Below are 25,272 nucleotides of genomic sequence, written 5' to 3'. Positions count from 1 at the left end.
AAAGGGAAGGAATTGTAGTAGACCACAGCGGAAGTGTCAACCGGGAAGAACCCGAGATAAGCTCGGGGGCGGAGATCCGCTCGGAAGCCGACAAAAAGTCCACCCAAAGTTGAACCACCATTCTACCCTCTACCTAGACCAACTACTGATATACTCCGATTCCACCACCACATTGCACTACACACTACACATCCACAATGATGCGACCACCGATACCACGCAGCCTCTATAACCGGGTCTCCCTCCCACGAGCAGCGCATCGCTCCCTCTCCACACCAACCTTCTCCAACCACCTCTCTCACCACTCAACCAATAAGACCAACAACCTACGAACCACCAGACCAAGAACCTCAATCTCTTCGACCGCCTCACTTCCCCAATTAAGAATCCAAAAACGCCCCTTCCTTTCCTCCTTCCTCCCCAACTCCGACTCTGCCTCCAAAACCCGCCACCTCACCGCGACCCGAACGCTCCCACACGCCCCCGCTCCCCTCTTCGACATCATCTCCTCCGTCGAATCCTACTCCTCCTTCCTCCCCTTCCTTACCGCCTCCACCGTCACCCACCGTGACCCAACAACCAACTACCCGACCCGCGCCTTCCTCACCGTCGGCTACGGGCCCCTCAGCGAAACCTTCACCTCCAAGGTGACCTGCGATGCGGAGAACTGGGTCGTGGAGGCGCAAAGCGGCGCCAAGTACGGCGTGGGCAAGAAAGACGGACAGGGATTTCCGGGTGAGGATGAGGGGCTCTTCGAGTACTTGAGTACACGGTGGGAGTTGCAGAGTCAGGGTGAGGGTAAGGGGACGGTTGTGAAGCTGGATATTCGGTTCGAGTTCCGCAGTCAGCTGCATGCTGCTATGATGGGCGCTGTGGAGGGACAGATGGCTGGTGTTATGGTTGAGGCGTTTGAAAAGAGGATTTATGATGTGTTGGGAAGAGCTTGAGCTTTCTTTCCATTCTTTTGTGGATCTATTATTGATGCATGAGGTGGACAGGATGTATTATAATATTGCTGTGGAGGGAAAGGAAAGGGATATGATACACATTAGTGCATACATAGAATATGGAATAGAAGCTACACATTGTATAATACAGTTTATCACATGAACAAAAAAGAAATGACCGGAAGAGAGAATAGATCACAGCATGCTCAAGTTCCGTCCAGCATTAGCCGCATTGCCCTTAACCGGCCCAACCGCATTGTAATTGTCGAATACCACCTCCCAGTTAATCCGATCCCACCAGCGCTCCAAGTACTCCGCCTTACCGCCAATGCCATAGTCCATCATCCACACATGCTCCCATGTGTTCACACACAGGATAGGCTGGACGTCCAGAGCACCCGGCGCCATGTTCTTCTGGTTAGCCGCGTGCGCACCCATCGCGCCAGCGTACTGGTTGCCCAGCGGTGCGTCCGGCGAGTGTGTCGCCATATCGACCGGTTGCCTCCGTGCATGAGCCGCCGGGTAGGGCGAGCCAGCATTATACGTGCAGAAGATGTGCATCAGACCCTCCCGCTCCAGGTTCTTGGCCAGCCAGACGAAACCGGGGCCGAACATGGCGTTGGCGGTGGCCAGGAAATCGAGTTTCAGGGATTCGATCGAGGAGCAGGTGTCGACGATGTCTTTGGCGAACTTTTCGGGGATCTGGGTTTGTTGGGGGGACTAGCACAGGTGTGTTAGAAGCTGGGATTGTCACGACTGGACCTTGGTACACTCACCAGGCAGTTGAAGAAGAAGTGGTTGTTGTGAGCCATCGAGGCATAGTTGAACACGGACGCCATCTCCGGTCGGCGGGAGTACTTGACCAGCAGTTCTCCGGGCTTTGCGTCGGCGTCGACGGTGTCTGTTGCAGTGGAAGGAAGATGGTGTCAGTTTTATACCAGCGGAGTTTGAGCTGTACTGCAAGGAAACTAACCCTGCGTCATCAGGTTCAACTTGTCGATGAGCAGACCCTGGTATTGCGTCCAGGCGAAGTCGAACGCCTCGGGCGATAGCAGCTCCGGAATGCCATTGTTCTTGAAGTACTGGTCGTTGGTTAATTGGGGCACGCGGTGCAGGCTCCGGATCTGAAAGCGTGGGAGCGCGGAGACGGGCTTCTGGCGGAGGTCAGGTTGGTTAGCTATGAGCCCACCCCGGGCAATGGGATGGGGTCAGCTCACCTGGGAGAAGGCGGAGGCAGCACGCAGCGCGGACTGCGGCCGGAAGAGACGGTTCAACATGATGATGGGGGATTGGACAGGCGACAAGATGGTGAGCAACAAGCGGTTGATTTCAGGACCACCGCAGAATTTCCCGTTCGGCCTTCAGAACTCACCTCTTTCGGGTCTAGCGCCGGTTAGGTAAGCGGGCGCCAGCTCGGCCAATCAAAATGCTGCGATTTACTTCGGCAGCATTTCAGCCATCATGATCTTCTTCGTCTGGCTTCTTCATCGCTCAACTTGCTCTACGCGCCGGGCTCTGCAGGAGCTCTGGTCGGGTTTGGAATGCCATGGCCTGTCGTTGATCGTCGCCTTCCCGTGGCTCCTCCCGGCGCCTATCTCAACCACCCTCATTAGCCCTCGAACCATGCGCCCCATCCGCTGTGCTATTCTGAGACTCGGCGCCTGCAGCTGTGGATGTTTGTATCATGATGCTGCAGAATGTCGGGCAGCAGGTAGCGCTGGGTAATTAGGATGGTCGCTTCCTGGGTCATCGTTGGGGTTCGAAGGCAAATGCCTTTGTTAGTCCCTTATTGTTCTTTCATCCTTTCTTTCACTCATTGACACTGTTGCAAAGTTCTTGTCTCATACTTTCTTTCATAGACAGCGTTCCTCGCTTAGCCAAAGTCTACGCAAGCCTATATTTGATATTTCTTCTTCTCATCTATCTATTTTACTGGATTAGAGTCAGATCGCAATGACAAGGCCACAGCTTTGTTCCCTCATGAGACGGCCCTCCATGATACTGCTCCTCGCCCTCATCGCTTCGACGGTATCGCCAACGCAGGCCTTTGGCTTACTGCTACGAAGCTCTGACTCATGTCCAAGCAACTATAACAAGTGTGCAGACAGCAAGTTGCCGGATGATTTTTGCTGCTCCAGCTCGTCAACATGCATCAGCCTGGACGACTCCAGCTCTGCCATCTGCTGCCCAAGTGGACAGAGCTGTGACTACATCGAAACCATTACTTGCGATGTACAGCTCCAGAACGCCACAGCACATCCCAAGAACTCTGTCAAGACGACTCGGCTGGATGACTCCCTTCCCAAATGTGGTGACAAATGCTGTCCATTTGGCTACACCTGTACAGGAGACTCGCTATGTGCCATGAACACATCCAGTGCATCCACCCTCAGCGCCAGCCAGTCATCCACAACATCCACGACAGGGACCACATCCTCCACAGGCACCATCACTTCCTTCACAACCTCCGCCTCTACAAGCGATGCCTCCAATCCCACCATCGTCCCCGTCACGACTGGCTCCTCCAAGACCGCCATCTCTGACGACAACAGCAGCAGCACCAACGGCACCTCCTCAGCAGCCGCACTATCCTCCAAAGCCTCCTGCCCATCCTACCCCACCAACGCCATCATAGCAGGCTTCTTCCCCGGGGCCATCTTCGGCGCCGTCCTAGCCCTTCTAGCCCTCTTCCTCTACCGCAAACACCAGCAGAAACACCAACCCCCCTCAGCCAAAGTAGCCCAATTTACCCGCCGCTCCTCAAAAGGCACACTCATCGGCATCTCCTCCCCAATACCCTCCGACGAAACCTCCTACCGAACAGACTTCCTCCTCCGCCGTAACCGCAACACAAAGCGATACTCCGAGGGCGCTCGCTCACGCATCCAACGCACCGGGACCCGAGTCCGGAGTCTCTTCAACCCCAACAATGCTCCTCCCCTACCGAAGGCCAATCCTGCAAAGACCCTCGTCCCAGAACACGGCGGAGGAGCGATGCACGCTCGTGTACCGGTACCTGTTCCCCCGTTACCTATCTCCGTGACGCCGTTGCAGCCTGGTCGGACGCCGTCGAAGAAGACATTGGCCCGTACGGAGAGCATTAGGGTATATACCCCGCCGGGGGTGTTTGCTACAACGGGTGTCTTGAAACCGGAACCATATCCAACGCATATAAGGACGGAGGGGACATTTGATGATATGGAGAAGTGATATAATACTTTGTTTCTTTTTTTACATGATTCGAGATGCGTCGTATTTATGTGATTTATGTGAATTGATAAAGTAATGAGGTGGTACATTGTATTCGGTATGTTCTTAAGAAGTCTTTGAGATACCTTATAGTTAGTTATTTACCTAGATTTGAACTTCTGCAATAAACGCCATGCAATATATTTAATAATCTAAAATACTATACATACACGAAACCAAACAAACCCACTAGGCCAGGGTAATCACGTTCACCTCCTCCTCCTCTCCTTCCAAGCACTCACTACCTTCTTCACCTCCTTCAACAACCCCACAATAAGCGGTACTCCCACGGGCCCCAGCAGCGGCAAATACACCGCCACCTTATGCTCATCGGGGAAATACATCTGGCCAACCATACTCTTCTCAAAGAAGCTGCGCTCGGCCTCGCCCTCCGCGACACGGGCACTTGCCAGGGCGGCTTGGAACTGGCCGTGACGGAGATGATCGCATGCGGAAGAAAGATGAGAGAGCGTAGTAGAGACGGAGGTAGCCACTGTAGCGGGGATAGGGATCTGGGGGAGGGATTCGGTGAGACGAGCGAGGGATCCCATGGTTGAGGAGGCGGAGAGGAGGAGAGAGGCCGCGCGGATGCGGGTGAGGGTTTGGAGACGGAGAGGGAGAGGCGGAGGGGTGGAGGGGGCGCCGAGGAGGGTGAGGAGTTGGTGGGAGAAGGTCATGAAGGCGGGACCGAGGGTTTCTTTGGTGAGGTGGGTTGGGTGGTTAGGGGGGTTAAGGAGGAAGACGCCGCCCCATTGGGGGATGATCCAGCTGGTTGCGAGGCTGTCTTTGACGACGAGGGGGGATTGTGAGGGGGAGGGGATGTAGAGGATGAAGTTGATGGTTGGGCCAGGGCCGATGCTGGGGCTGAGGGGCCATTCGGCGGCGTTGATGAAGGCGCTGAGGTCGTCCTTGTTGAGTGTCCAGGCGGAGTGGGTTTCGTCGTATTCGGGGGGTGGTGCGGTTGGGGAGGAGGTTGCGTAGAGCTGGACTTGGGTGTCGACGGTGAAGTTGCTGATAGGGGAGAAAGCGTCGAGGACTGGAGTGATGTAGTCGTGCACGGCGGCTTGGATGTCCCAGGAGGAAGGAGATGCGCCGGGGGTGAAGAGACTGAATGCAAGGTGGTAGGTGTCGGCGTATTTCATGGAGCGGCGGAGACGGCGAGTGACGCTCTCTGCGAGGTCCGGGGAAGTGGGTGCGCCGGGGATGTTGTTGTCGGAGAGTACCTGGGCGATGATGGCCTTCTCCTCGGCGAAGAGGAGCTGGAGCTCGTCTGCGATGAATGTGGATAGAGGCGAGTTGGACGCCGACGGGGGCGGGATCTGGCTGGGAGGATAGAAGACGTCGAGCTGAGTGGTATCATGGTGGAGAGCTGCTCGAGGGCTGGCGAGGTCGTCCTGGGGCAGCAGACGGACAGTCAATGCGGTGTCCGCGGCGTCGGCGGCGGGGGGCTGATCGGGGTCTTCGTTGGAGAGCTTCAGTCGCAGGTGGTGTGCGGAGAACTCATTGAGGTCGTCGAGGGTATGCTGCGTAGAGCGGAGGAGATTCTGAGCGTCGACGTCGGGCAGGGAGGGGGTCTCGACGCGGATCTCGAGGGGGAAGACAGGACGACAGGTCTGGAGTTGGTGTTTGGTTAGCGAGGTTATGAGCAAGCGAGAGGTGAGATTACCTTTCCATCAGCCCAATCAATCATGTCCGGGACCGGCAGGGAAGCGCGATAGATCGAGGTGGTCTTCCACCAGATGGGAAAGCCCAGGAAGATGATCACAGCCCAGAAGGCCGCAATGACCTTGAAGCGGGTGCGGATGGCCTCGGGCTTCTCGGGCGGCGGCAGACGCGGCGTGGGGGTGGTGGTTGTCATTGTGTGGTCGGAGACAGTCTGGGGAGACGTCTGGGGATCATTCTTGGCCGTCATGGCCACATGCTTGAGAGGGAGTGGTGGATGGAGAGTTGGAGATGGATTGGAGATGGAGTTGAGATGCGGCAGCCAAGGCGGAGTGGCCCCGCCAGTTGGCCGATCCTCTTAATTCTGCTAACTACCAGTACGATTATAATTATACCTAGACACAGGAAACAGTCTAACAGCATACCAATAATCCCATATTATCTATCCTGCAAATTCACTTGGGGTATCTAACCAATGCGCCATCCCAAAACAACAAGACAATCCCACTAATACTCCTTCTCGAATAACTTCTGGATCGGTTTGGCCGCCTACACCCGTTAGTGATAAAGTCCAGCAGACAGGAACACAGTGTAACCTACATCAATAAACCGCTCCAGATCCTGATCCAAGCTGGCCAAGTCCTCCTTGCGCTTGTTGTTCTCCGCAATCAATGCTTGCTTGCGCTTCAACAGCTCCTGTCGTGCCTGTTCCAGCTTCTCTCGTTCTGCGTGTTCGTGGTTGATGCGAGCGATCATCAATTCGTGTTCATCGGACTGCTGGTGCTCGGGATGCAGAGCCAGAAACTCTTCGAGAGGGATCAAGGGGAGGGAGCGATATTTGTGACTATCCTGGTTAGCATCTCCCCCACCATATATTGTCATTGAAAAGACCACCTACTCGTAGGACTCGCAGGCGGCAATCTCGCCTGTCAAATGTCGCTGTTCATAATACAAGTTCTGAAGCTGAAGATGGAGACGGTCAATCTCCTGGCGGGCCTCTGCAGTGGACTGTTTGGTCTCGCGCACCCGCACGATCGCATCCCGGTTCTGCCCCCGCAGACGAGCCAGAAGAGCAAACAATTGTTTCTGCTCGCGAGAGGCTACCAGAGCACGCTCTTGGGGGTCATCGGACAGATCAGCCGTGGGGTCGAGTACGGCCAACAGTTTCATGCATTGATCGCGAGTCTCGGCGCTGAGCCCGAGCACGGGCAACAGCGAGGGATTGGCGACGATATCCCGGATGGCCATGGCGGGTTGTCACAGGATGGATAAATCCGACGGAAAGGCGGAGACGATAGAAGGATGATTTAGTGGAAAAGAGTAGACTGTTTGTTGGTTCGGAGGTGGCTGGTGGCAAGGAAATCAACGCCAACGTGGAGCAGCTGCGGTCGCTGATGGGCTGAACGATAAGGTAGGGTTTAAGACAGTAGCCACTGAAAGGTTGGGATAAGAGAAGAATGGCGCGTAGACTCGATGAAGTTGAAAGACCGGGCGGAAATGAAAAAGGCCGTTTCAAGCGCCAGTTCAGTGAGTGGTCGATGATTCGGAGACGAAGCAGCCGGAGCTAATCTTTTGGATCCTCCCCACTTCATTGGATTCTCTCTCTCTCTCCTCTCTCTCCTCTTTCTTTAGTTCTTCTCCTTCTCCTCTTTCTGACTTCTCCTTTCAACCTCGCCCTATCTAACTGTACTGGCTGCTGTTGGATTGCCCCTCTCCTCTCTTTCGTCTCTCCTTAATTTCTCCATCCTCTCCTCTCCTTGCATATTTATTAGTTTACTCTTCTTGTACGTATTTTGGTACTCGTTTTCTCCGCCTCTCCCGGTTCTCCCGAATCTTCCCCACCCAAACAACATCCTTTCGCTGTCTGCCCAACCACCACTAACTCTTACACCCTCTCCAGGATATGTGGAATTGACTTCTACGCTGTGGTTTTATCTGTCACTGTACACCATGGCCTGCTCATCTCAATCTGTCACCATTGAGTCCTATCCGGAGGCCGCGGTGGCCTCCGCCTATGCCACCCCCGGAGAAGAAGACACCGGCCTCCTGAGAGATCGCCGCCGCAGACACTCCTTTCATACGGCTCGCAAGTTGTCCTGCGACTACGATGCGGATGCTGTTTTCCTACGGGTACGCTGTACCCTTGGCTCCCACCATCCATACTGTCCCTGACTGACCTCTCCGTAGGTGGAGCTCTTCCTGGCCGAACTCGAACGACGCCTCCACTGGCTCGAACAATACCGCAAGTCCCACATGGATCAGATCGACGCCAGTCTCCGCCGTGGATACGCCACCTTGGAAGCCGTGCGAGATTCCTGCTCCCATGCCTCCGGGGAGCTGATGGGTGGTGGGAAAAAGCGGGCCAAGATTTTGGTTGAGACGCTGGAGGACCGCTACATGGATGCCCTCGCAACAAAGGAGACACTCGAACAGAAAGCCCAGGTGGGAGTCCGACTGATGGAGTCGTTTCTGGTCGAGCTGGAGTCCCGCGCCCACGCGGTCCGCGACCGGGGGCTCTACGGCACTCTAGATGATGGCTGGAAGGCGATGGACTCGAAGCTGGTGCACGCCCGTGAGGTGGTTGACGAGGGTATGGAACGGGCACGACGGGCGAAAGACGCATTGCGGGAGAGCATCGACCGAGCTATCCTGCTGGCCCAGGAGCAACGGTTGATCACGTATGCGGATCTCCCGCACCCGTGGCGGGTGAACCCGCATATCCTGCAGGGTTATCGGTTCACACACTCTAAGGTGGAATGCTTGACCTCGGTGTTCACCCCTTCCAACGAGACGTTCAACATCTGGTCCCATTTGATTGGGCTTTTCATCGTCCTGTCGGTGGCCTTTTACTTCTACCCGCTGAATCCCAATTTCCACCTCAGCTCACGGACCGATATTCTCGTGGCGGCCGTCTTCTTCTTCGCGGCGTGCAAGTGCCTTGTCTGCAGCACACTGTGGCACACGATGAACAGCATCGCCAGTCAGACGCTGATGGAGCGATTTGCCTGTGTGGATTACACAGGTATCTCGATGCTGGTGGCAGCTTCGATCGTGACGACCGAGTACACGGCTTTCTACTGCGAGCCGGTCTCACGGTGGACTTATATTCTGCTGACCATGTCGCTGGGCATTGGAGGAGTGATCCTGCCGTGGCACCCGACCTTTAACCGGGCGGATATGGCATGGGCGCGCGTGGCCTTTTACGTATCGCTAGCGCTGACGGGATTCGCGCCGTTGGCCCAGCTGACGTACACGCGTGGACTCGCCTGGTGCTTGTATTTCTACGCACCCGTGGTGAAGAGCATCATGGTGTACTTCGTGGGAGCATGTGTGTATGCGTCGCAGGTGCCGGAGCGGTGGCGGCCAGGATTGTTCGATTATGTCGGTGGCAGTCACAACATCTGGCACTTGGCTGTCCTGGGAGGGATTCTGTTCCACTACTGCGCCATGCAGGATCTGTTCGCGGGAGCATTCCAACGGGCGCAGGGCGAGTGCCCGAACCTGGCCAAGTAGGGGGGTTAGATGGGTAGTAAAAGGGGTGTAGATGGGTGTATAGACATAGAAGTACTCTGTAGATGGAGGTTGTATTGTGGATGTCTCATTCTTGTACATACATTTGGGGAGAGAGAGAGATAGCGGACATAGATTCTTTCCTATACTGTCAATATTTTCCACAACATTGCCAACAATTCTCTCTGTTAGCAACTACTATTGACCCCCTCGAACCCTCACCAATTAGTAAGTGCCCGTCTAATCTATCGTAAATAGTTTGGATGACGGCGTTGCAAAACGAGCAAGTCAACCACGGGAGAAGGGGCCCATGCATTACATATGCGGCGACGGGATTGGATGGGATGAACTGACACGATGGGTCTGGAGGAAGACGACTAAGAGATAATTGTGGATGACAGTTGGTTCAACGAGATAAAAAGAGATCCTCAGTGAGCACTAGACAGCTACTAACCCCTCCATGTCTTGATTCACTGAGGGGGCTAAAACAGATTATTGCTGCGCATATATAAACTGAATATCGCCACCACAACCACCATCCCAATTAACACCACCACCACTACTCTCTCACCACCAACAACTACCTCAGAAGAAATACTGAAGGAAAAGAATTGAAAATGTTCCTCGCCTCCCTCCCCCCCAACACCCCCATCACCATCACCATAACCGGCACCAACCCCCACACACCCCGACCCTGACAACCAGCCTGACCTCACTCTTCGCCTCCGCCCTGTCCGACTCTCTCTGCGCCCATACCGAAACCCTCCACCAGCACCACACGAATAGTACCATCCACTTAACCTACTGGAGCACAGCAAACTACAAAACATGGCTTACCTCCCCAACCGTCTCCGCTTTCTTCTCCTCCCTCAACGACAGTGATGATACTAGTACTCCTCCAGCAGGAATCTACCACGAAACCCTAACCATCCAACCCTCCCGCATCCAAGGCGCCACGAACCACCCCGTGCCCTCGGGATGTATGCACCTAGGAAAGATAGATCTCAAGCCCGAGTTATCGGGCTATTGGGGGTGTTATCCGGATCGGATTGAGGAGAAGAGTATTAAATCGAAGATTACTAAGGAGGATATCAGTACTGCCGCTATGTCTATTGCTGAAAGCAAAACTGATACACAAGAAGAAAAAGGAACAGGGGAAAAGATCATCCCCTACAAACAAACCATCACCCACATCCCCGATAACATCTGCTTCGTGGTCGAAGGACAAGATCACTCTGCTGCATCTGCAGAGGAACGTACCTACTGGGCTGAACACTTCGATTCCCTGTCGCAGGAATGGGTGGGTCAGGTGCTGAGTGCGGGATTACCGGGGGGTGTGGTTTCCTCTAGGGGATGTTATAATCCCTCTGTGGAGAGTACTATCCCTACCTCTAATTCTACTACTGCTGAGGAGGGGCAGAGGAGGAGGAGGTATCCGTTGACGCTTGGGCGGGATGTACAGTTGCTTTACTTTGTGGATTTGCAGTATATGGAGACGTTGGGGAGGAAGAGTGCGGAGCATGTTAAGCTTAGGAAGGCGTTTATGGAGGCGTATGGGCCTGGAGGTGTGCTTTTTGGAGGGGGATTGAAGTTGTGGGTTGAGACGGCGGTGTTGAGGGATGGGGATTTCTTGGGCGAGTATTGGGGGTGTGTGCAGGGGACGGGGTTGTTGGGGGTTAAGGGAGTGTTGCCGGGGGTTGAGTGATTATGATTCTGTGGGAATGGATCTGTGTATGTAATGGGAGTGTTGGTAGTATGGTTGTTGTTGATGGTGGTGGTGGTGGTGGTATTGTGAGATTGTGTACATTAGGTCTATGTTTGGGGTCATTCTTGGTCTGGATGATATCAAGGTTGGGTAGGGGGATAGGGGCTGGTGTACACTTGATGACGAGTATAGCAGTGTCGACTCATCCAATGAAAGTAAGCTTGATTAACCTCTTGCTATTATTGTCTCTGTACTTCTTCTACTATCAAAATAACCATGCAATCTCGCTTAATACAGAGAGATGTAGGCTGACGTGGACTTGACCCAAATAACTATACTTAGTAGTAGACATGATCTACGACTGCATACACCATGTCAAATTCTACAATGTCTTCAATTGGAACGAAGAATATTCTATCACACATCTACGAAGATTGTCTGATGACTACAACCTGCTTCAAGCAGACTCACTGCACTAAATTTGAGATATCTCACATCCATCACAATCACCGGTAGTGTAATCAACAAGTATCTGTGACGACTGCGCCATGGAATGCACACACAGATCCATACTTAGTAGCAATACGTAATCACACTGCAGGTCATAATCTCAGCACATGAACAGGTGATATCTAGCAGCCATGATCTCCCAACCCCATCTTCCGTAAGAACACCCACCTCGCGTGTACATCCCGCACAGCATGATCCATCCTTGCGTCGCATGACCTTTGCATTACGAGGTGATCATGTCTCCACAGCTGGACATACTTTCGCTTCACTGCGTGGGACTGCACTCCCCATGCCAAGGTGTGCATTGCATCGTGTTTGTCCACACTACCTGACATCGAGTGAGTCAGAATATCCCGCACTGCTTCGAAAAACCTGTTTCCAGACGAGGTTCAGCACTGCAGATACCGGAGAGTGTCCGACAAACAGACCAACCGCTGCAAAGATACTGCCCTCTTTCATAGAAACAAGGATAGAATGTGACAACACGCATATTCTTGTTTTCACCCGATCATTAACCGCGCCACATAGGTGACGTTGCTACTGCCACTCGCCTCGGAGATGTAAGTGTAGATCTCAACGCCTCGACGCCACGTCCATCCCTCGCTGGTTGCCTTCGGTTGCCTTGGCCTTGCTCGGGTCTGGCGGTGGGATGCTGCCGTTATTGCCATGTGGATTTGGTAGCCTCGGGATAGTTAACCCAGATAATGGGAGCCATAAGGCTGATCGCGGCATATTTCAGTCTATAGATTCTGTGGTTGCAAACATATGCAATGTTAGAGGCTATTGCTGGCCAACTTACTAGATTATGCTGTCTACGAAAATCCTATGCAAGAAGCGCAATTTTGAGAAAAAGGAATACTCTTGTGATGAACATGATCCTCGTATAAGCCACCATGTTGGGTTTCCCACGAGGATCGCGAACAGGTATATAGTATATCCACTTTACGCAGGGATCACCCGGAAGCGAAGGCTTAAGCTTCCATGTGCCGTGTTCTTAGCCGATTGCTATGCCGTTTCCCTTGTCAGCTGGTCTTCTGTTATTGCTATTGGCTTTTTCTCTTTCTGCTGTTCCACTTCATCTTATCTGGTCATTCTGCTGGTTCATGCAGGCGTCCGCTGCACTTCGCTTCGTTCAGGCGATGTTTCAGCTATCAGCTGCGCCGAACCCTAGACAGTTCCACATCAGCAGCATGATCACACGCCAGATCTCCACGCATGAACTGTGCATACCTGGAGGGATAAGCACTTCTCAACCACACATTTTGTACTTCTTCAAGACCTACAGGTCTCAGTTGGCCTGTTCACAATCAGTAACCCTCCCCCAAAGCAGCACATCTTGAATAACATAACAGGACTACAATTATAATCACATTAGCGGCAATAATGGCAACCAATACCCAAGCTCGTGCTAATGGAATTCAGCTCGTAACGCTCGATGTACAAGCAAGGACCATCAGTGTCCCACCTGCTATGCAGAGATGGGCTTTCTCGACGATATGTGCTCGTCTAGTTTGCTGAAAGCAGCCATAGCAGACGCATTTCTACGTCGTATTAGCGAGTTTCACGATCCCACTACTGAAGGACCACAGAATCGACCTCGTACTTAGATTCTGATCGCACATTTAGTCGCAGTCGACGGCAAACACTAGTCCTCCGTCGCAGACTTTGTTGCCTTACCAACGATTGGGCAACAGCAATGTGTTTCAAGCTTCTGGCATCAAACGTCTTTCCTCAGTCTCGGCTGTTTTGGGCCTTGGCGCATATAGTAAACTGATATGAACCTATTCGTACCAAGATTTGTCACATATCCTGGAGCCATGCATGCATGATAGAGACATGCCAACGCCATATCATGGCAATGCACTTACGCGCATGTATAAACGCAAATGACTCATTCCGTGTCGCGGCTTGAGCCGACATCCAAAGGCCCAGCCTCGTGTAGCACTCCGGCCGAGCATACCTTGCTTAGCGACATAATCCAGGGATTTGACGGGAGCAATACGAATTTGTAGCAAATCCCGAAAGCCGAAAGGGTGTATGTCGCTTCCGTGTAACGCTCAGAGACTACTAGTTCTATGGTACCTGAGAACTAGTCAGGGGACCCGTAGCTTCCGAAGAGCTCCTGCGTAAAGGGTCCTAATTTGGACGTATCGCTCGGTGAGGAGGATTTGACGCGGATCCCTGCCGAGGTCGTCCATGCCCGAGCATACCTCGAGAAAAAGGGAGAGAGAAAAAGCAACGGTCCTTGGCTTGTTGACGAATGCTAACTGATTGACGGAGAACGCCGGACCACCGCTATTCACATTTCCGATGAAGGCCTCATCAGCTGCTCGCGTCACCTCGTTCCTGCAATCCTGCTAGTTGACGTAACTAACTTCTGGCGGGTGTTTCAGCTGTCCTGCGCGTGAATGACGACTGCTTGTCATGCTAATTTTGTGGCTGGCCGGACGGGGCTGTACAGGGAAAAGAGTTACGCCGAAGAACAGGGGTAACATAGGGGAGGGAACTCTCAATTCCCCGGAATCTCCGTCAACTTGTTTCATAGTTTCCATCACACTATGCCTTAGGCTTCAGCTGAAGGGAGGATCAGCGACGTGCAGTTGCGGCGCAGATCTTTGCCGCTTTGGATGCGAACACCAGATCTCACAGCCTGCGCAAGACACTAGGTCAAGGGCGCAGTTAGCTTGGATTCCTACGAATCTCTCTTCTTCTGGTCCCGTAATTTTAAGGCTCAGCCGCTGCCATAGTTCGGCTCGGTTCGAGACATGGCAGCTCTGACCAGCGGTCCACGCGGAAAGACATGCTTGGCTGGTCCTGGTCCGGTTTGATTAATTTCTTATTTCTTTGCTTTTTGTTCGTGGTTTTATAACCTTGTCACTTACTTTTCGAAAAGGACCTATGTTGGACGAGGCCATGTGGATCTTTGAATCAAGCAAATGAAGTCATCGTTGGACTCGGTTAGCTCTAGTGAGTACCTGCTATCCATGCCGGACAGCCAGCCAAGGGTGGTCCATGCGGGTTTGCGCACCGGCTTTCTTACCGAATAGAAGCAGCGATGTAAAAGATAAGGTTGCTGGAGCTAGGAGCTTGGACCAAGCGTGCCTTGCAGGCGCGTAGTGAAACCAACCAACCCGTGTCCGCGACCAGGGGAAAAGAAAAGTAAAAAATTATTGACAGTATTATTTACTCGGCTCTTCAATAAATTCGTATCCTCACCCAGTCTCGCGGCCGAGCCCGGGGTGAACTCGCATTACCCGGAATGCAGGTCCGTTTTCAGGCCGTGTGAATCAATAGCACTGGAGGTGTTTCCTGATGGATACCGTCCCCCGCGGAATGGCGTGGAGACTGACCGTTTCTGGGTCATAATCTGCCAGCGGAGAAGCCCGAGCCCGCAAGGGCGCTGGCATATTCGGGAGGAGCGAAAAATAAATCAGAACGGCATCGGTCGGCGTTGTCTGTAGATAGTAGGAGACAATAGCGCAACGCTTTGTGAGTGAGACCTCTGGAGGAGCCCCTTTTCGGAATGCTTTCTCCGAGAATCCCTGAGATGGCCAACCGCCGTTCACTCCTCCATTGCTCCGTTAGCCGTTCATAGTGACTTTAGCTTGTGCAACGGACCCGGCGTTCTGGTAAGCCATGCGAAGGAGGCAGCCGGACTTACACCAAACTCGGCGAATCTAACGTTAGTTGCCAAATAGGAATGATTAGGTCCGTGGATTGACGCAGGGTACTTTCGCCGCTACTCCGTAGTTTGCCATTATTTACGGTAGTGCCATCACGATCCGTGATTGACCAGGCCAAATTTAGAAAGCGACAATTGCTTTTGGGGGGCGCACCCTCATTTCTTATCGCGCGGGCGTGGATATCCCCTTTTTTGACTGGTCTAAAGGCCAGGAAAAAGCAAATCTGACAGAGCACTGGCCAGCAGCAATCTTTTAAGGAGAACGAGGCTTGGCTTAGCATGCTCCTTTCCAGCAAGTACATAGTTGATCGTTTGATTAAAGGGACAACCCCTCAATCAAGCTGACCGAGGTCGGCAGTGCCGGCGGGCTGTGACAAGCAGGTATGTGAACGCCTCCGGATAAAGATTGGGGGTTCTTCAATAATCCCTGTTGAAGCTCTGCTAATTTTGAACTTTTGTCGACAGGGCAAAGAGAAACAGCAAAACTGATGCTACGTCCTCTGATGGAGCGAGGACTGCTCTCGTATTGTAATAATGGTTGAAGGAATGGGTTGAGGCTTTCCATAGCCAGTTCATCATGGCCTTTGCTGCCCAACTTGGAGATTTGTCTGCTGTTGAAAGATGACATTGTCACCTGCAGCTTTCGTAGCGACTGCCACTGAATGCAATAATGCCGTTGATTCTTCGGAGACCGCAGAACCGTTAGTGGATAGTGTCGCCAATCCTAGCTGAATACAGTAAGAACCAAGGAACCTGAAAAGCAAAAGAAATTATCGAGATGCAGAAGCGTGGGTTAGAGAAAACGAAGCCCAAAGCCCGTCTATCCCCTGGGGCAGTGCGTGATCGCTTGGATGGGATCGACCACGTTTTGTCCACATCGGTGAGGTCTCAGGCGATCCTTCAAACGGTCTGCCTTCGATCCTTTCTTCGTTTGGCTATCCACTCCCCCCCAATCTCTTTTCCGAGAAAGGATGGGTCTTGAACATGACATAGCGCGAGTGCGAAAAGGGAGTAGGCTGGCGGTCAAAGGGGGATCGGGGGCATTGGTCTAGATTTCTGGCTAGCTTTCAATCGTGGGCAGAACAAGCTGGTTTGGGCGTTTCAGCCCTCAAAGCCCCTATCCGATGACGACTGCCGTTGAACATCCGCTATGACCAGTTTGGTTTGGTAGTGGACTTAAGACCCAAGACGCATACCGAATGACCGGTTATGGTGTTTCTCGGCTCATGTGCCCGATGTAGGCCATGCTGATGATCGTTCATGGGTTCTCCAGAATGTCCTTACTGTATCCAATGGTTCATGAACCGGGCCTTGGGTCACACATTTCACCCTAGTGCTTACCCTGGCAATCATCGCCTCCAATTTTCTAGGGATTGGGGTGAATGTGACTAAATCCGTCTATCGGGTCAATGGGCTGATTCTCGGCAAACCCTAGATCGAGGATGTGCAGCTATCCGAACTTGCAGGGCAGAGTCTCATCTCGATCAGTGGCTGATCTTGACTAGACAGCCCAACCGTTCCTTGAAAGTAGCCTAGTTAGTCAGAGATACACTACTCCGAGGCACTATCCCACCGAAGATCTTTATCTGCCTGTGTCACTTACTGGCTTCTTTCCTACCATTTCCCTTCACACTCCGGACCCTTTTTGGGATTTTCCAAACTCATCGTTTCCCTCCCCGTCTGCGGCAGTCCAGCTTTTTTTGGACGCTCCCAAGGCATCTACTTATTCTTGTATCACATTCTCGGTTTCAGTCGTCAGCAACAGCGAGGCTTGGAATATAACCGGAGCCGTTGAAAGGTATATAGGGACGAGTCTCTCCTCGCCGTTTGGTCAGAACTCACCAACGAATCCAAGCCAAACAAGCCTTCTCACATCCACTCAAGTTTTCAATCTGCGTCCAAGAGACTTCTCCCTTCATACCCAATCAAAGTCCATCACGCACGATCGTCTGTCCAAACTCTCTCAAATCTTTCCACACAAGCTCTTCCTCTGAGTTCACGGGACTATTATCCAAACTTCATCGATCATGTCTGGAAACGCTCATACCTCCAAGTAAGCTTCCACCTTTCACCTCTTCAAATCCTGTTGATACTCACACACATGCAGGTCCGCCAACGGCATGAGCAGCAGCCTCAGTGCAGGAAACCTGAGTCACATCCCGGATGGCAGCAGCGGCAGCATGGAACGCTTTTCGCAGTCGTCCGCGGCGGAAGCACCTTACTATGCCCGGGCACGAATGGGAGAGCGCTCTGATCATGTGTCGCGTCTCTCAAGCCAGCTCGACGCGACAGAACAGATTTTGAAAAAATGAGCGAAAATCCCAAAAAAAAAGAAAGGAAAAGAAAAAGAAAAATGAAAGAAAAAAAAGGCAAAGTACAAACGCGAAAGAATAAAAGCGCTATGAGAGACGACCTTTTTTGCGAGTCGCTTTGAGGAGACTGGGAAGCAGACGATATGATGCCTGGGTTGCGGGGAAACGGGCAGGCGGAAATTGAAGGTGGAAATGGAGGACGACGAAGACAAATCGACCAGTTTGGCCAGGCAGGCGCTATACCCAAACAGGAGCCAATTGCTCCAACGCTGGACCGGAAAGAGGAAGGGAAGGTTGATATAGAGGTCCTATAGTTACCAGCTGGCGGCGTAACACGCGCCGCCGTCTATCCTTGACAATGCAGATACCCAGTCTCCTATGTTTTAACCACTCGTTTTATCCATGTTATCGCACAGATATTGCATGATTCAACATACTTAAGTGTGTCAATAACCAAGTAAAAGTAAAGTTATGTGGCATCTAAATTATCGCTGGATAAAACTAGGCATTTTCTCAATATGGAAATGGCAATGTGGGCCAGCATGAGAAAGATGGGAAGCAACAATCTAAAACAGGAAAGTCTAACAAAAAAATTCCACTCCAAAATGTCTATAAAGATAGTAATTCAAGTGAATGATCAGCATCGTAGGATGATTCCTTGCAGGGTCCTCAGTGCATAAATTCCATCACAAATTGGGCCACTTCTTCATATTTGGTACTTGGGAACTCGTGGCCTGCGTTGAAGAATTTGAAGCTTGCATGCCCTTGAAGTGCCGACGTTGCATCAGGGACAAGCTCATTCTTGACGATGACAGCATCATGGTCCCCGCACATGATGAGTACCTTATCACTCGGTAGACCATTCAAACGCTGTTCCTCGATCGGGAGGTCCTTTTGTGTCGATAGGTATCTTCCAAGACGTTCCCAAGTCTCGCGCTGGCGTTGCTGCAGAATTGGTCCATGTCGCATACTGGACATGAAAGCATGCACGAACCCAGCATGCTCACCCACTTGCCATTGGACAGCATTGGGGACATTGACATGAGAGTACGTCCGAGATAGTCGCTGGAATTGTGCCGCACCCTGTGTCGGCAGCTCCTCGGCGAGCGCATCCTCAGCGGTAAGCTTACGGGCCTTCGACTTCGGGATAGTCAGCGGGCCTGCGCGGAGGCGGCGTCCAACCAGGAAGCCAAGCACACGTTCCGGAACAAGACCGCGGGAGTAGAGGAGACGTGACTGGAAGCTGATCTGGGAGTCACGGATTAAGCCTGCGGGAGCAAGCAGCACCAGCGAAGAGAGAAACTGAGGGAAATATGCTGCAAAAGAAGCAGCTATGCCACCACCCAGTGAGTAACCCACGAGGCAGAATCTACCGGAGCCGGCTCCAGTCCAAGACAGTGACGATGAGTTTAAAGCGAGAAGAATTTGGGTGGCGAACAGTCTGTTGTCCTGTGGAATGTCAGACGGGCAGTCAGAGTAGCCTCTGCCGAACCTATTCAGGCCTGTTAGTGATCATTCCTCATCATCGTAAGGCGGGTCACCTACAGGTCAAACAGCATGACCCGGCAGCCCCGGTCAACCAAGGCATGGGCCAGCCCCCCAAGTGCAATACACGGAGTGGTTATCCCGTGAACTAGGAGAACCTTAGGTCCATCTTCTGGGCCCCATTCATACACACGGATAGATCCATACGGCGTAGAGACATCCCGGGCTCCCGGGAGGACGTCCGTGGGCAGCGGAAGCTCACGGTTCACTGAATCGGACACGGACAGGACTTTCTTGCGCGGGGACTCAAGCACTGTGCTCTCCTGTTGTGGGTCTGAAAGCAGTGATCGAAACAAGAGACCCAAAGTGAACGAGGCCCCTGTGACGGCAAGCAGGGGAAGTTGGCTTCGGCTGGTCCCCAGCGAATCGGAGAAGGATTCGATAGTCTGGCTGTACCACGCCATGTTCTATCGTCTATTGTGACTGTCTATTGTATGATCTTTAGTCTACACGAGAGACACGGAAGGAAGTAAATGGATGCAAGCCAGATCAATCCTGACCGGTGAAACAGACGAACGAGGGGGAAGCGACCGGCGAGGTTGGGCGGTTGGCCTGAGGATACAACCATCTCCACTTGGAAAAGGTCATCCGATAAGCGATAAGCGGGTGATAAGAAACTGCCGAGGCTCATGACAAGTTAGGCATCACAGGGGATACCATTGTGTCCTCTCCCTAGTTAGTTTAGATGAATGATTAATCATATCCTCAACTTCGTTTCCTATGATCTGGACTTGTCTACCACATGGTACAATAACGGACAGTGGAACATGCGAGTTCTGTCTGCTAGGGAATTTTCTACGACTGGTAGTTTTCAACAAAACGGCACTAGTATATATTTCAATCTCAAGCTTCATTGAAGCATCATCATGGCAGTCTGCTCAACCACCACACTACTATACTATCGATTATCCTGAACCCGACAGAGTACTAAAACTCTCAATATCTGATATGCACACCGAGGGCATCGTATACCTGCCGGAACGGGAACACGAATTCTTCTTGTGGCTGGCGGAGATACTCCTCAACCGACATCACCTGTCACTTTACTCATATTATGCAGACAAAGGCCTTGTCTGAGTAGCAAGACCCTTGTTATAGGTTAAATGTCAATGCAGTCGCTGCATGATCAATCCAAGCAAGGCAGTACAATGCCAGAAGGGAAGATTCTTGGCATCTACGCCATGTATGTCGCGGAGAATCACTCCGCTCCCCTCCTCAAATTCAAGCCGGCTAAATAGCAACCGTTAGATCTTGTTGGCTTGCACGCCTCCGAACGTAATCGGGAAGCGATCTGCAAGGTACAGCGCCATATCGAGGCTTCCGTCGGCTTTGTCGGATGTCTGTGTGTGAGCTTACTACAGTGGTTCGATTTACAGGTGACACGGCTCAGTATTACCCCGTTTAGGTACGAAGCCAGGCAAATGAAAGGATGATGGCGCCTGGGGAAACACCTTACGTCATGAACAAATGGAAATTCGATATAAAATAATTGTGGTGAAACATGAATCAGTCGGAAATGCTAACCGCCCTGTCTAAGCCGGTAAGGCGGGCTCTACCGGGAGCAAAGACCAAAACGTTTCTTGGTTTGACATTGATAACCCCAGCCAAGTCTACTATTTCCGGCTTGGATAGATCAATTTCAGCCTAGCCACCTGCATGAATCCGAATCATTTTGGCACCCACTCGAGCTGTCATTGATGGGATGTAGCACCCCGCATTCCGGGATCGACAAGGCTAATAGAGGACCCTGGAAATTAATCAATCCTTTCATCAGGATATGAGATGAATCGGAGTTGGCTGTTACCCAAACAACGCCACACCGCTGCCACATCTTCATTAACTCAGCGGCTACATGGGACGCCGTTGTCTCCGTATTTCCCAAATGGGACTGCGAATGACCTTTGTTAATCGACGCGGCTAATTGATTACAGGGTTTTTGATTTGAAGATACTCCAAGTATTGGAGAAGAAAAATAGCATCAGAGTGGACTGCACGATCGCTGCCATTTGCTAGTATTGGGTATGATACTTTGCGAGATACCCTAGAGCATCGCGTCGGGCAAGGCTCCTGCACCCGAGTAAAGGGCTCTAAAACCTGTCTATCGCAGAGCTTCACTAAGTTGGCCTGTGAGGCAGATTGTCTCTACATGCATGGCTTTGGATGGGCCAAACATGACATAGACAGCTTTCGTTGGAAGACCCCAGTGCTTCATTACAAGCAGGGAACAGAAACAACTCGGAGGGCCCTCCGTGAATCCCTGAAACTCCATGAACCAATAAGGCACAGCGCTAGCCGAGCAGCCTGATATACTCCATCCTGGTGATAGAATCTGGGCCCACTCGGGGACACACCTCAATACCCAGAGCCCTCTTTCTGCAACACAGCAATCTATTATCGTGCGTTCTTCATTTCACGGCACATAAGGCCTTGCCTAATTTGAAACATCGACGGACTGACGGTCCGCTGCACCGGCAAAAATGGGAGACCCTATTCTTCCGGATCGCAAGAGGGTATGAGACCGAATGCTGGCTGAGATGTTATAAATGGGAAGGTTATCCCACTGTACAGCTTGGAAATCACATCTGCCGGACAGACAACAGAATCACTGAAAGAAGGAGACGACTCGAGTCTGAAACAATCTCATTGCAATGCATCAACGCGCCCTTCTCTTTTCGGCCCTGCTGACGGCCGTTCGTGCCCAGCAAGCCGGAACGCTCACGGAGGAAGTCCATCCTTCCTTGACCTGGCAGAAGTGCACTTCTGAAGGCAGTTGCACGGAACAGAGTGGCTCGGTTGTCATCGACTCAAACTGGCGCTGGACCCATTCTGTCGATGATAGCACCAATTGCTACACTGGAAACACCGTGAGTTTCATTGGCACCTATGTGCTGTACTGGCTGACGCACATCACAGTGGGATTCAACTCTCTGCCCTGACGATGAAACCTGTGCGACCAACTGCGCCCTGGACGGAGCAGACTACGAGTCCACCTACGGTATCACCACTGACGGTGATTCATTGACACTGAAATTCGTCACTGGTTCCAATGTTGGCTCGCGTGTGTATCTCATGGACACGAGTGACGAGAAATACCAGACGTTCGACTTGCTTGACGCAGAGTTCACTTTCGACGTCGATGTGTCTAACCTCCCATGTGGATTGAATGGCGCGCTGTACTTCACTGCAATGGACGCCGATGGTGGCACCTCAAGGTACCCTGCAAACAAGGCCGGAGCCAAGTACGGAACAGGATACTGTGACTCCCAATGTCCGCGAGACCTAAAGTTCATCAACGGAGAAGTATGTAGTCCTTGAAAGCCTCCTCAAAGCTTATATGCTAACCTGAACCAGGCCAACGTCGATGGCTGGGAACCTTCTAGCAACAATGACAACACAGGTATCGGCAACCACGGTTCTTGCTGCCCTGAAATGGATATCTGGGAAGCCAATAAGATCTCGACCGCATTGACACCCCATCCCTGCGACAGCAGCAGCCAGACCATGTGTGAGGGTAACAACTGCGGTGGAACCTACTCGGATGATCGCTACGCAGGTACGAGTACCTAGATAAAAGCTCGAGCTGGATGTTTCGGCTAATCCAATCACAGGAACCTGCGACCCTGACGGCTGCGACTTCAACCCCTATCGCATGGGCAACGAATCTTTCTACGGTGCTGGCAAGATCGTTGACACCGGTTCCAAGATGACCGTTGTGACCCAGTTCATCACTGATGGCTCCAGCTCCCTCAGCGAGATCAAGCGTTACTACGTGCAGAACGGGAACGTTATTGCGAACGCCGAGTCCAGCATCTCTGGAGTGACTGGAAACTCGATCACAACGGACTTCTGCACTGCGCAGAAAAAGGCCTTTGGCGACGACGATGTGTTCGCTGCGCATAATGGGCTTGCTGGGATCAGTGATGCCATGTCTTCCATGGTTCTGATCCTGAGCTTGTGGGATGATTACTATGCCAGCATGGAGTGGCTCGACAGTGACTATCCCGAGAACGCTACCGCTACCGACCCAGGTGTTGCACGCGGAACATGCGACTCGGAGTCGGGCGTCCCCGCCACAGTCGAGGGAGCGCACCCTGATGCTTCGGTGACTTTTTCGAACATCAAGTTCGGTCCCATCAACTCGACCTTCAGCGCTTCCGCATAAGCCGAAGCGCTGGGCTCAGAGCCTCAACTGCACCACCATGCCGGACATGACAGGACAGGTTCCTGGAATGGGATATGGGAGGGTCGAGGCTTGTAAATAGTCCGAAAAGTGGCCACTGCTTTTGTATATCGGGCTGCCTTCGTTTATGTTTCGTTCACTCCAGATTGATTGATGCAGACTTTGTTTCTTGTGTTTTTCCAATTCATGTTGAGAATTTTGTACTTCACTTCACATTCGCTTCCTTTCTGTTTTGAGTCCACTCAAACCAAGAGACAGTTGTTCTTCGTTAGTCCTGACCTAATCAGCCCTGCGTAGATAGCAAACTGATAAAGTAGCCTTAAGCGTAAACTCTATGGCCAACCGACCCCGGAAGATCCGTCGGCCCGTTCACTCCGAGACTGATCGGCTCCGCCAGCCTGCAGCTGCAAGCTCCGCCGGTCAAAAAACTGCGGCATAAGTTCGCTCTCGTGCAATTGCTCATTCGCCGCAATGTTCGACACCGTCTGCACCCTTCCGCTATCAGCGGACCTGTTCTCCCAGGCCCTGCACCCCAAGGAGCCCGTTGTGTCCGTGGGTCTCTCCTCCGGCCACGTCCAAACATTCCGACTCCCCACCGATGAAGCGGCCAGCGACGACGACGAGACGTCGAATGCCTCGTCACGCAATGGTAGAGGACACATTGATACGATGTGGCGGACGAGACGCCACAAGGGTAGCTGCCGGTGCTTGACGTTCGGAATTGATGGCGAAACTCTCTATTCGGCCGGAACGGACGGGCTGATCAAGGCCGCGAAGGCGGAGACGGGTGTTGTGGAAAACAAGATTGCTATTCCTACGATGAAGAATGGGTAAGATATGAATCCCATTGCATATGTGGTTCGGATGGGGACTCAATGGCTAATTATATCTGCTTTTAGATCCATCGATGCTCCCACTATCGTCCATGCGCTTTCCCCTCAGACTCTCCTTCTTGCGACCGATTCCAGCGCCCTCCACCTCTACGATCTCCGCATACCCTACTCTAAGGTTTCGGCAAAGCCTGAACAATCTCATCACCCTCACGACGACTACGTTTCGTCTCTTACGCCTCTTCCGGCATCCGAGACCAGCACCTCCGGGTTCAGCAAGCAATGGGTGACGACGGGTGGAACGACCTTGGCAGTTACGGATCTGCGACGGGGTGTGCTTGTTCGCAGTGAGGATCAGGAGGAGGAGTTGATCAGTTCGACGTATATTGGCGGGCTGGCAGCCAGTGGCACGAGTCGCGGCGAGAAGGTGCTTGTGGGAGGCTCTAGCGGTGTTCTTACGCTCTGGGAGAAGGGCGCGTGGGATGACCAGGACGAGCGGATCTATGTGGAGCGTGGAGATGGTGGTGGAGAGTCCCTCGAGACCATGGCTGTTCTGCCGGACGAATTGGGCAAGGGCAAGGTGGTCGCCATCGGCCTCGGCAGTGGTAAAGTCAAGTTCGTGCGGATCGGCCCTAACAAGGTCGCCTCGGAGGTTATGCATGATGAGACTGAGGGCGTGGTTGGCCTGGGTTTTGACGTTGAGGGGCGCATGGTCACTGGTGGTGGACAGGTGGTGAAGGTTTGGCATGAGGCTGTTGTTGGTGCTGATAGATACGGGGCAATGCCGGGAGAGAAGCGCATGTATGGTGACAGTGACGATAGCGATGAAGGTGATGACAGTGATGACGACTCGGATGATAGCGACGCTGGCGGCCGCCAGGACAAGGCACATAACAAGCGCAAGAAGACGAAAGCCAAGGGCAAGGGTGGACAGCAAATCATGGCTTTCGCTGACTTGGATTAACTGGAATCGAATGTGGTTTATTGATACCCTAAGCGGGAGGTTATGCATAGCATTGGTGTCGGGAAAACAAAACTGGGAGTGTGCTTTGCAAATACGTACTCAATGATGCTAATATCTCTAGATGATCTGCCATAATTGTGACTCAGCTTATCTAGAACTAGAGTGTCGCATCGTAG

At 52.4% G+C, this 25,272-nt stretch overlaps 12 protein-coding genes across 12 annotated transcripts; 9 read left to right on the top strand and 3 right to left on the bottom strand.

Moving 5' to 3' along the window:
• Positions 1-75: 75 nt before the first annotated feature.
• BO83DRAFT_197241 (ubiquinone-binding COQ10-like protein) lies at positions 76-1,044 on the top strand. Its single transcript, XM_025526610.1, has one exon. The coding sequence runs from the start codon at positions 198-200 to the stop codon at positions 945-947; it is 750 nt and encodes a 249-aa protein (XP_025391015.1). The 5' UTR covers positions 76-197; the 3' UTR covers positions 948-1,044.
• sod4 (mitochondrial 37S ribosomal protein mS42) lies at positions 1,028-2,262 on the bottom strand. The gene is made up of 4 exons (XM_025528289.1): positions 2,165-2,262; positions 1,921-2,101; positions 1,724-1,848; positions 1,028-1,667 (listed from the first exon to the last, which is right to left on the bottom strand). Exons 1-4 carry the CDS (start codon positions 2,222-2,224, stop codon positions 1,143-1,145), a joined length of 891 nt encoding a protein of 296 aa, XP_025391014.1. The 5' UTR covers positions 2,225-2,262; the 3' UTR covers positions 1,028-1,142.
• Positions 2,263-2,759: 497 nt separating this feature from the next.
• BO83DRAFT_434931 (uncharacterized protein) lies at positions 2,760-4,157 on the top strand (the record flags this gene model as incomplete). Its single annotated transcript, XM_025535848.1, has 1 exon — positions 2,760-4,157. The coding sequence occupies exon 1, from the start codon at positions 2,901-2,903 to the stop codon at positions 4,155-4,157; it is 1,257 nt and encodes a 418-aa protein (XP_025391013.1). The 5' UTR covers positions 2,760-2,900.
• A 248-nt stretch (positions 4,158-4,405) lies between these two features.
• Positions 4,406-7,106, bottom strand: BO83DRAFT_396331 (uncharacterized protein; the record flags this gene model as incomplete). Its single annotated transcript, XM_025533127.1, has 4 exons — positions 4,406-5,809; positions 5,863-6,117; positions 6,447-6,702; positions 6,757-7,106. 4 exons carry the CDS (start codon positions 7,104-7,106, stop codon positions 4,406-4,408), a joined length of 2,265 nt encoding a protein of 754 aa, XP_025391012.1.
• A 395-nt stretch (positions 7,107-7,501) lies between these two features.
• On the top strand, positions 7,502-9,530 carry BO83DRAFT_375805 (HlyIII-domain-containing protein). Its single transcript, XM_025530553.1, has 3 exons — positions 7,502-7,642; positions 7,759-7,988; positions 8,046-9,530. Exons 2-3 carry the CDS (start codon positions 7,809-7,811, stop codon positions 9,369-9,371), a joined length of 1,506 nt encoding a protein of 501 aa, XP_025391011.1. The 5' UTR covers positions 7,502-7,642; positions 7,759-7,808; the 3' UTR covers positions 9,372-9,530.
• A 358-nt stretch (positions 9,531-9,888) lies between these two features.
• BO83DRAFT_414800 (uncharacterized protein) lies at positions 9,889-11,073 on the top strand (the record flags this gene model as incomplete). Its single annotated transcript, XM_025534590.1, has 1 exon — positions 9,889-11,073. The coding sequence occupies exon 1, from the start codon at positions 10,351-10,353 to the stop codon at positions 11,071-11,073; it is 723 nt and encodes a 240-aa protein (XP_025391010.1). The 5' UTR covers positions 9,889-10,350.
• A 688-nt stretch (positions 11,074-11,761) lies between these two features.
• Positions 11,762-12,178, top strand: BO83DRAFT_197162 (uncharacterized protein). The gene has a single exon (XM_025526608.1). It carries the CDS (start codon positions 11,795-11,797, stop codon positions 12,113-12,115), a length of 321 nt encoding a protein of 106 aa, XP_025391009.1. The 5' UTR covers positions 11,762-11,794; the 3' UTR covers positions 12,116-12,178.
• A 169-nt stretch (positions 12,179-12,347) lies between these two features.
• Positions 12,348-12,997, top strand: BO83DRAFT_375804 (uncharacterized protein). The gene has a single exon (XM_025530552.1). The coding sequence runs from the start codon at positions 12,591-12,593 to the stop codon at positions 12,921-12,923; it is 333 nt and encodes a 110-aa protein (XP_025391008.1). The 5' UTR covers positions 12,348-12,590; the 3' UTR covers positions 12,924-12,997.
• A 4,295-nt stretch (positions 12,998-17,292) lies between these two features.
• Positions 17,293-17,577, top strand: BO83DRAFT_424205 (uncharacterized protein; the record flags this gene model as incomplete). The annotated part of the gene is made up of 2 exons (XM_025535148.1): positions 17,293-17,318; positions 17,373-17,577. 2 exons carry the CDS (start codon positions 17,293-17,295, stop codon positions 17,575-17,577), a joined length of 231 nt encoding a protein of 76 aa, XP_025391007.1.
• A 473-nt stretch (positions 17,578-18,050) lies between these two features.
• Positions 18,051-19,649, bottom strand: BO83DRAFT_332030 (alpha/beta hydrolase). The gene is made up of 2 exons (XM_025528288.1): positions 19,123-19,649; positions 18,051-19,069 (listed from the first exon to the last, which is right to left on the bottom strand). The coding sequence occupies exons 1-2, from the start codon at positions 19,524-19,526 to the stop codon at positions 18,247-18,249; spliced, it is 1,227 nt and encodes a 408-aa protein (XP_025391006.1). The 5' UTR covers positions 19,527-19,649; the 3' UTR covers positions 18,051-18,246.
• A 1,932-nt stretch (positions 19,650-21,581) lies between these two features.
• BO83DRAFT_197077 (glycoside hydrolase family 7 protein) lies at positions 21,582-23,370 on the top strand. The gene is made up of 4 exons (XM_025526607.1): positions 21,582-21,986; positions 22,036-22,422; positions 22,474-22,675; positions 22,731-23,370. Exons 1-4 carry the CDS (start codon positions 21,771-21,773, stop codon positions 23,282-23,284), a joined length of 1,359 nt encoding a protein of 452 aa, XP_025391005.1. The 5' UTR covers positions 21,582-21,770; the 3' UTR covers positions 23,285-23,370.
• A 365-nt stretch (positions 23,371-23,735) lies between these two features.
• On the top strand, positions 23,736-25,206 carry BO83DRAFT_332023 (WD repeat protein). Its single transcript, XM_025528287.1, has 2 exons — positions 23,736-24,132; positions 24,202-25,206. The coding sequence occupies exons 1-2, from the start codon at positions 23,774-23,776 to the stop codon at positions 25,094-25,096; spliced, it is 1,254 nt and encodes a 417-aa protein (XP_025391004.1). The 5' UTR covers positions 23,736-23,773; the 3' UTR covers positions 25,097-25,206.
• Positions 25,207-25,272: the final 66 nt, after the last annotated feature.

Source organism: Aspergillus eucalypticola, assembly GCF_003184535.1.
Source record: "Aspergillus eucalypticola CBS 122712 chromosome Unknown BO83scaffold_5, whole genome shotgun sequence".
Classification (NCBI taxonomy): Eukaryota; Fungi; Ascomycota; class Eurotiomycetes; order Eurotiales; family Aspergillaceae; genus Aspergillus; species Aspergillus eucalypticola.
Note: the sequence above shows the minus strand (reverse complement) of the source record. Positions and strands in the feature narration are given on the sequence as shown.